Source organism: Otolemur garnettii, unplaced genomic scaffold (genome assembly GCF_000181295.1).
Source record: "Otolemur garnettii isolate 467f Iridium unplaced genomic scaffold, OtoGar3 scaffold00093, whole genome shotgun sequence".
NCBI lineage: Eukaryota > Metazoa > Chordata > Mammalia > Primates > Galagidae > Otolemur > Otolemur garnettii.
The window spans coordinates 1,382,620-1,392,587 of record NW_003852488.1 but is presented as its reverse complement, the minus strand read 5'-3'; the positions used below and the strand labels follow the sequence as shown (position 1 = coordinate 1,392,587).

Sequence of the window (9,968 nt, the reverse complement as noted above, 5' to 3'; positions counted from 1 at the left end):
GGAAAATTTCCAACCATTGAGTGGTTTGCTCAAGAAATTTAAAAATACAACATGAGCTCTCCCAGAAAGTTTTATGTGGTGAATCCAATGACGTTCCAGTAGCAGCTGTGAAAGAGTTCATCAAAAATTCCTAGACTTCGCCAGAGACTTCAAAGAGGACATCTTTAGCACCAATGAATGTTAACTCTTTCAAGGTGATGCCTGACAGAAGCCTTATGTAAGAGAGGAAAACTTTCCAAAGAATGCTGCACAGCTTTTCCTTTATGCTAGCTCAACCACAAAGAAACTAAAGCTCTTGGTGATTGGTAAATCAGCAAAGTCTGGTGCATTCAAGAACCTGAAGTCCAAAGACCTCAGTATCACTTGGAAATCAAATAAATATGCACAGATGACTGGTACCCTGTTTTTAGAAATGGGTATAGGGTATTGACAGCAGACAACTGTCCTGGCCACCACCAAGTAAATCATCACAAACGTGACACTGAAATTTCTTCCTCCAAACACCATCTCAAAAATGCAACCTCTTGACCAAGACATCATCAAAATATTTAAAATGCAATGATAAGCCCAGCTCCTGCTGTGGGTCACTACAAACCTGTTGTCCACCTATGAAAGCAACTTCACCCACTGCATCAGTTAACACTAAATGCTGTCCTCTGGATCAGTTTTGCTTAACAAAGTTCAGACAGAAATGATACAGAAGTGTTTCAGGAAAGTTGGATATGTCATAATTCAAGAGCACAATGTTTTGCAGCCATCAGACAGTCCATCTTCCATGGCAGAATTCAAAGAAGTGAATTGTGAAGGTTTTGTTGCAATGGATGATAAGGTGGCACCCTGTAATGAACCTGATCCCTAGAAGCAATTTTCCAAGTGATACTGACCAAAGAACACACCAGCATAAAAATGAATAAAGCAGATGATGAAGTGGGAGAAGTGAGGACGACAAAGAAATTCCAGAGACTCCAGAAGAAAAGGATGTCAGGTATCTGATAATGCAGCTGTCATTTGCTATGGAAAAATGCCCAGCCATGCTGAGTAGTGTAGCTAAGGTTGAGACTGCTTTCTCCACTTAGGTTGTGATAAGAATAAGAAACAGACAGAGTTTTTTCAAAAGAATGGTTAAACCATGAGAAAACAGTTAATGTACTGATTTTATATGATACCTACCATATGTATTATTTTACTGTGTTTTATGTTATGATTTCGTATGATATTCTCCAACAAGAGCCAAATAAGACAGTAAATTATATGTACACATTAGTACAATTGGCCTTGTTCCTGATGCTGACCACCTCCGTGTGCTGACCAGTTTGCCACGGTCCCTCGGGTAGTCAACTTACAGAGGTTCTACTTTCTATACTGATAGTTTGATTCAAACAATTATCTTTTGGTAAAGAATTATTTAAAACTCTGACAGTAGGCTCGGCGCCTATAGCTCAATCGGCTAAGGCGCCAGCCACGTACACCTAAGGTGGCGGGTTCGAATCCCCAGCCCGGACCCGCCAAACAACAATGACGGCTGCAACCAAAAAATAGCCGGGTGCTGTGGCGGGCGCCTGTGGTCCCAGCTACTTGGGAGGCGGAGGCAGGAGACTCGCTTGAGCCCAGGAGTTGGAGGTTGCTGTGAGCTATAATGCCACGACACTCTACCCAGGGGGACAGCTTGAGGCTCTGTCTCCAAAAAAAAAAAAAAAACTCTGACAGTAATGACTCTTTGTTTTGCCAAATTACTCAATGAGATAAAATATACAATCTGTTTCTTTGTTTGGATAGTCTTAAGACTTGTTTCTTGTCTACTCATAGTAACCTACTCCTTTTCTTAAATGTAAGAAATTAAAAGAGCCCTGATTACATTGCAAACCAAGATGAAAAATACTGCTAAATATTCATCAGTAAGTCCTCTCAAATGCCTGAGCATAATGTAATCATAGGAAAAAAGAGTCAAAAGTCAATAAACTAAATTAAAAAAACAGATGAAAATAAATGAATAAAAAATAAAGTATAGGTACCCCCCCTCCAAAAAAGTTGTTTAATAGGATATAAACATTCCAATTTGTACAGACAATCATCACATTGAATCATGTAATGGTATAAATGTATTTATGATCTATGTACAAAAGACTTAATAAAAAATAAATAAATAAATAAATACATAAATAATAAAGTATAGGTAAACCCCCCCCAAAAAAGTTGTTTAATAAGATGTAAACACTCCAATTCGTACAAATAATCATCACAATGAATCATATAACGGCACAAATGTATTTATGATCTATGTATGAAAGACTTAATAAAAGATAAATAAATAAATGAATAAAAAATAAAGTATAGGTAAATCCCCCCCCAAAAAATTAGAAGTCGATAAATTACATAGCACTAATCTAGCTTATGTTTTCTAATCCAACACAAGGAACCATTAGCCACTCGCACTGTGGCTAGCAAGTGTTTAAAATGAGGATAGTTTGGTGGGCGCAATAGCTGGGCACAATAAGCTCACACCTGTAATCCCAGCACCCAGAGAGGCCAAGGCAGGTAGATTATATGAGCTCAGGAGTTCGAGACCACCCCGAGCAAGAGTGAGACCTTTGTCTCTTTAAAAGTAGAAAAATTAGCAGAGTGTTGCAAGGAACACCTATAGTCCCAGCTAATTGGGAAGTTGAGGGAAGAGGATGGCTTGAGCCCAAGAGTCTGGGTTCCTGTGAGTTATAATGATGCCACGGCACTCTACCCAGGGTGAAAGAGTAAGACTGCCTCAAAAAAATAAAATTAAATAAAAATAAAAATAAAATAAAATAAAATTAGACTAGTCCAAACTACAGTGTGCTACGGGTATAACACACACACTGGATTTTGATGACTTAGCTTGAAAAAAAGAATAGAAAATATCTTATTAGTAATTTTTTATAATTATTATATGCTAATTTAATTTTTATATATCACTAGATAAAATATACTATTATAATTCATCTGTTTCTCATTTTTTTTAAATGTGATCATTAGAAAATGCAAAAGTTGGCTCAGCGCCTGTGGCTCAAGTGGCTAAGGCACCAGCCACATACACCTAAGGTGGCGGATTTGAATACAGCCTGGGCCCGCCAAACAACAATGATGGCTGCAACCAAATAATAGCCAGGCATTGTGGCAGGCACCTGTGGTCCCAGCTACTTGGGAGGCTGAGGCAGGAGACTCGCTTAAGCCTAGGAGTTGGAGGTTGCTGTGAGCTGTGATGCCACGGCACTGTACCCAGGGGGACAGCTTGAGGCTCCGTCTCAGAAAAAAAAAAAAGAAAATGAAAAAGTATGGGCGGTGCCTGTGGCTCAGTGAGTAGGGTGCCGGACCCATATACTGAGGGTGGTGGGTCTGGGTTTAAATCGGCACTGGCCAAACAGCAACAACAACAACAAAAAGTAAATAAATAAAAGTCTTAAAAAAAAAAAAGAAAATGCACAAGTATGTACGGGGTTTACATTTCTGACTCATATATCTATCGGGCAGCACTGAACTGATGCCAAGAGTCACCAAAGAAAAGAGCCAAACCTCAGTGCCACGTCCATTTCTTCAGCCTGTAGCACAGCACCCACCAGAGGCTGGACCCAGATGGCATCGCCAACCCTCACACCCACATTCTTCTGAGCCACTTCACTCAGGCCAACCTTTCCTCCAGGAAATCCTGCCACAGGCCAGGCTGTATAGACCTGCCCAGATAGAAGAAATAAAAATATTAGAAAATAAACATTCATAAAAATACCATCAATTTATAAGGCAGAATACAAAACACAGCCAAGTACTTGGATCCTACAGTCCCAAATCTCTAGGCTACATACCAGTACTGGTCCATGGCCTGTTAAGAACCAAGCCACACAGGAGGAGATGAGCAGCAGGTGAGTGAGGGAAGCTTCATCTGTTATTTATAGCCACTCCCCATTGCTTGCCTGTGCTCCACCTCCTATCAGATCAGAAGCAACATTACATTCTCCTAAAAGTATGTATCCTCTTATAAACTGTGCGTGTGAGGGACCTAGGTTGTATGCTACTTATGAAAATATAATAACTGATGATCTGAAGTAAAGGTAATGCACTTAAATCATATCTAAACTATCTACCTACCCCCAGCATTTATGGAAAAACTATCTTCCATGAAACCAGTCCCTGGTCCCAAAAAGGCTGGGGACTCCTGCTTGGATCTGCAAAACACTGTCCTTAACCTACAGAAGTTATAAACTGACATAAGTTGCAAAAAAATAAACTACTTTTTTTTTTTTGAAGACAGAGCCTCAAGCTATCCCCCTGGGTAGAGTGCTATGACATCACAGCCCACAGCAATCTCCAACTCCTAGGCTCAAGCGAGTCTCCTGTCTCAGCCTCCCAAGAAGCTGGGACCACAGGTGCCTGCCACAATGCCCAGCTATTTTTTGGCTGCAGCCATCATTGTTGTTTTTTGGCGGGCTTGGACTGGATTTGAATCCGCCACCTTAGGTGTATGTGGCTGGTGCCTTAGCCACTTGAGCCACAGGCACTGAGCCTACATTTTTAAAAATGAATTACGTACTACAAGTTTACTAAAACCAAGTTTTTTAATAAATGTTACTTTTTTGTGTGAAGATCAAGAATGATTTCATAGTGAAGATGGTGCAAAATTTTAAAGGCAGGTTTAGAAAAAAAGGCAAAAGCATTAACAGGCAGAAAGAAAAAATTAAAAAAATATTGAAAATAAGATAAGTTATAAAGTAATCTAGCCTGGAACTTAAATTAAATTCAGGAATTAGTGAGGGACACAGCACAAGAGATCTGTGAGGACCTAGATCTTATCAGATTTAAATGATATGGAGCAAAAATTTCCAACTTTAATTTACACATTTATAGTGCTCTCTTCACAAGACACAATAAATGATTTTTTTGTTAAAGTATAAGTGGCTCACACCTGTAATACTAGCATTCTGGGAGGCCAAGGCGGGTGGACTGCCTGAGCTCAAGAGTTTGAGACCAACCTGAACTAGAGTGAGATCCCGTCTCCAAAAAATAACTGGGCAAGGCAGCACCCATAGCTCAGCAGGTAGAGTGCTGGTCACATATACCTAGGCTGGTGGGTTCAAACCCAGCCTGGGCCAGCTAAAACAACAATGACAACTGCAACAAAAAAATAGCCAAGTATTGCGGAAGGTGCCTGTAGTTCCAGCTACTTGGGAGGCTGACTCAAGAGGATTACCTGAGCCCAAGAGTTTGAAATTCCTATGAGCTATGACGCCATCAAAAAAAAAAAAGTCCACGGCCAGGGAGGCTGAGGCAAGAGGATTGCCTGAGCCCAAGAGTTTGAAATACCTGTGAGCTATGACGCCATCAAAAAAAAAAAGTCCACGGCCAGGTGCAGTGGCTGATGCCTGTAATCCTAGCACTCTGAGAGGCCAAGGCAGGTGGATTATTTGAGCTCACGATTCGAGACCAGCCTGAGCAAAAGCAAGACCCTGTCTCTACTGAAAATACAAAAACTGAGGCAAGAGACCACTTGAGCCCAAGAGTTGGATGTTGCTATGAGCTATAATGCCATGGCATGCTACCAAACACAATACCTTGAGACTCTGTCTCAAAAAAAAAAAAGTCCAAAACAATGGAAGAGATACCATCAGCAGACAAAAGATTTCAAAACATCTCCAGAGGAACCCCACTGGATCAGAAAAGCATCAGAGGAAGCCATAAGGGAGGCTAGGGGCAGGTAGGAGGAAAGAAAGCTAAGCTGCCAAAACTGATCCAGGAAAGGTTCTAGGCTTGAAGTGTCGGGTATAAAGAATGACGGCAAGGAGGAACACAGGGGAAGTAAACAAATCTTTACATATAGAACAGGTGACCTTTTTTACCCCAAAATAACATTTCTGTAGAGAAACACAACTAACCAACTCGAAGAAATAACTGGGGCTTGTCAGAAATAACTGACAACAGCGTATGTGTCACTACTTCAGAAAAGACTTTTCTCTGTCTAGTGACATTTTAGGGGCTACTATTTCTAGTGCAGTAATAGACATCAAAGGAAGAGAAGTTTATATACAAGTACATATCTTTTAAAATAGTTTTTCACTTACTCCTGCTTGTGTTGAAAATTAAAATCAGAAACATCTCAAATACAGGCTGAGTACCATCCTTTACCCAAAATGCTGGGGACCAGAAGTGCTTTAAATTTCATATTTGGGGGGAATTTTGGAATATTTGCATTATACTTAACTGACTGAGAATCCCAAATCTGAAATTCTCCATTGAGCATTTCCAGTGAGCACCATGTCAGCACTCAAAAATTTCTGGATTTTGGAGCCCTCTGGACTTAGGATTTGGTGATTTGGGATAGTCAACTTGCATTTCTAAACTAACAATATGAAAACAAGTCTTACCTCTTGTTTTCCATCCAAACTGGTAAGCAATACAGGTCGACCTATACATATATTTGCAGACTTCATAGTGTTGAGTCCAAGATGAACAAGGGAATTCTGGAATGCTTTAGGAATTTTGTCATCTATTATGAAGACAAAGAACATTATTTTTGTACTTTTTGTACTAAAGTTAAACCATGCTTTTTCTTTTTAAGTAAATAAAAATTCCCCTATTTGTACAACCACACAAATACACTTACCATAGCCTGGAGAAACCACAGTTCTAACCCTCATTTCAACAAACAAATTTAATTTATTTTTTCATTTTTTCTGAGACAGGTCTCAGTAAATGTGAAGATAGTACCTTAAGGGTCAGATTACCAAGATAATAAAGATAGTTCCAAACAATGATCTGCCCTTCATTTAATCATTCAGTAAATACATACTACATGCTTACTATATGGCAGAGCCTTTGCTAAGTACTTTTGTTTACAAGTTGTGGTCTCAAAGTTTATAATCTAGTAGGATAAGAGACCTATCAAACAATCAGAGTAACTGTAAAATTATAAACAAAGATTAATATAATGAAAGAATAACTAAGAGTACTAGAAGAGCCTACAATGTAGAATCTGGCCTAATTTGGAAGAAGTAGAGAGTACTTCTCAAAGGAAATAATGAGAAAATTCAGATTTGAAGGAAGAGTAGGAAATGACTAAATAAAGGGAACAAAAAGATAATTCTCAGCAAAGAGAAGAGAATGTACAGAGGTCCTGGGAAGAAGAGACTATGGTGCATCCTCAGGAGAGTGGCAGAGTGGTGGGAGACAAATGGGGCCATGTAAACATCAAGACCACTCAGGGCAGTAGGCTGCATCAACATGCTGGTCATTACTCTGGCAGCAATGGGAGGCCAGAGAGGGATGAAATCAGAGTCATAGCAGAATTTTCATTTTAAAAAGATCATTCTAACAGCCACCTGTTAGATAAATCAAACAAGAACATACACTGGAGAAAAGAATCCCTATTCAATAAATAGTGCTGGAAGAACTGGATAACTGTCATGCAAAAGACTAAAACTAGACCTGCACCTTTTACCACTTACAAAATTGATTCAAACAAATAAAAAATTTAAATGTAAGGCATGAAACCATAAAAATTCTCGAAGAAAGTGTGGGGAAAATAATAACCTGAATAAAACTTGAAGGTAATAGCCAGGGGGAAAATTTTGTGAAGAGAATTCTGTGGCAATTGCAACAACAACAAAAATAAATAAATGGGACTTAAACTGAAAAGCTTCTCCGCACCTAAGGAGACAACAACCAAAGCAAACAGACAACCTTTAGAATGGGAAAAGATATCTGCATATTACAAATCAAACAAAGGCTTCATAACTAGGATCTACAGAGAACTCAAAGTAATCAACAAAAAAAGACCCAGCAATCCCACATATCACTGGGTAAGAAACATGAATAAAACCTTCTCTAAGAAAGACAGACGAATGGTTAACAAACATGACAAAATGCTCATCATCTTTAATCACCAGAGAAATGCAAATCAAAACCACTCTGAGGTATCAACTAACCCTAGTAAGATTAGCCTACATCACAAAGTCCTAAAGTTAAGATGCTGGCGTGGATCTGGAGAGAGGGGAACTTTTACACCATTGGTAGGGCTGCAAACTAATACGGCCTCTTTGGAAATAAGTATGGAGAATCCTCAAAGATCTCAAATTAGATCTCCCATTTGACCCCACAACCCCACTACTAGGCATCTACCCAGAAGAAAAAAAAAACATTTTATCATAAGGACATTCACACTAGATTGTTTATCGCAGCTCAATTTACAATTCCCAAGATGTGGAAACAATCTAAATGCCCATCAACTTAGGGATGGATTAACAAATTGTGGTACATACACACCATGGAATGCTATTCAGCCATAAAAAAGATAGTGACGTCACATCTTTTGTAATATCCTGGATGGAGTTGAAACACATTCTTCTAAGTAAGGTAGCACAAGAAAGCACAAGCAATTATCCAATGTACTCAATACTAATATGAAGCCAGTAGATCAGTGGTTCCCAACCTTTCTAATGCTGCAGCCCTTTAATACAGTTCCTATGGATTACAACCCACAGGTTGAAAACTGCTGCAGTAGATGATCTAACACATGCCCAAATAGGAGAAAAACTCACTTCAAGTTGGGAGGAAGGGTAACGAGGAAGGGGGAGGGTTGGGGTGCTCTCACCAAATGGGTATGGGGGTGGTGGTGGCATACTTTCTGTGTCGGGGACATAACCACAAGAGGGACTCTCTATATATAAACAAAATCAAATATTTTGACCTGGTTGGTTGTGCCCTCCCATTAACCTGAAATAAATTTACTTTTCAAAAAAAATTTAAAAATAAAAAGATCACTCTAGTTGTGGAATGGAAAAGGAAGAAAGATAAGGACAAAATTGGTAGCAGGAAAATTAGTTTAAAAAAGGCTATCACAGGGTGGCGCCTGTGGCTCAAAGGAGTAGGATGTCAGCCCCATATAGCAAAGATGGCGGGTTCAAAACCGGCCCCAGCCAAAAACTGCAAAAAAAAAAGGTTATCACAGTGTTCCAGGTGAGAGATGATGAATCTGAAATGAAGGGGGAAGCAGTACGAATAGTGTTTAGAAAAAGAATACAGAAAATATTTAGGTGACAAACATGACTTGGTATTGGCCTGGAGACGTAATGTGAGACATGACATAGAATGATGTCTTGACGAGCCCTGGATTTCTGAATCTTCTAACGGGAAAAGCTGAACAGAGCCAAAGTCTGCTCTGTTGGAGAGAATAAAAACTCATAAAGTCAGTCCTGAAGTACCTTTAAGAAATCTAAGAAAAGAGGCATTGTATAGTGCTGTTTAAAATGTGGTTCACAAACTATCTGCTACTGTTTCATGATGAGATAAGTACAGAAAATGAATTTAGTGTTTAGAAGTTTTTATTGCAGTTTAACAGAGCAATTTTTCATCTCTTGAATCTAATAAAAGTTTTTGTTTTTTAACTTATTTTTAACTTTTTAAAAATTATTTTTCTAGTAAAAAATTTTACAAAAATTTGTATTTTACAAAAGTACCAATCTGTGACATACTGTAAATTTTTAAATCTTTGCCAGAGAAGAGCTTGAGAAGTACTGGTGTAGAAGACCACTGAATTAAGACTATGACTTACAATTATAGTTATATAGAATTATAATTATAGAGCTGACATGAAATAGACTAGACATGAGAAACCCTCAACAATGGAAGATTTTGCCAAAGAGAGAAGATTCATAAAAAAGGTTTAGAGCTAACAACTGAAGAACTTCAATATTTAATGGTCAGGTAGGAAAAGATGAGCCTGCAAAAGAAAATTATAAAGTACCAACAAGGATGGAGAAAAACTAAGGAAGTTTGATGACACATAAGACAAGAAGCAAAGTGTTTTAAAATGATGAACAAGGTCAAAAGCTGCTGAGCACAAGTAAGGTAACTAATCAAAAACTATCCATTGGCTTTATCAACATCAAGATAAAATGGCAGTGAAAATGGCAGATCAGGCTCGGCGCCTATAGCTCAACCGGCTAAGGCGCCAG

At 38.8% G+C, this 9,968-nt stretch overlaps 1 protein-coding gene across 1 annotated transcript in view; it reads right to left on the bottom strand.

Moving 5' to 3' along the window:
- The window catches only part of SPATA5 (spermatogenesis associated 5), a 331,512-nt gene that overhangs the window by 319,874 nt on the left and 1,670 nt on the right, over positions 1 to 9,968 (bottom strand). Inside the window, exons 2-3 of the mRNA XM_023516580.1 lie at positions 6,381 to 6,502; positions 3,541 to 3,698 (exon numbers count right to left, since the gene is read on the bottom strand). Of these exons, the coding sequence (XP_023372348.1) occupies positions 3,541 to 3,698; positions 6,381 to 6,502 (280 nt within the window). The remainder of the gene's footprint in view (positions 1 to 3,540; positions 3,699 to 6,380; positions 6,503 to 9,968) is intronic.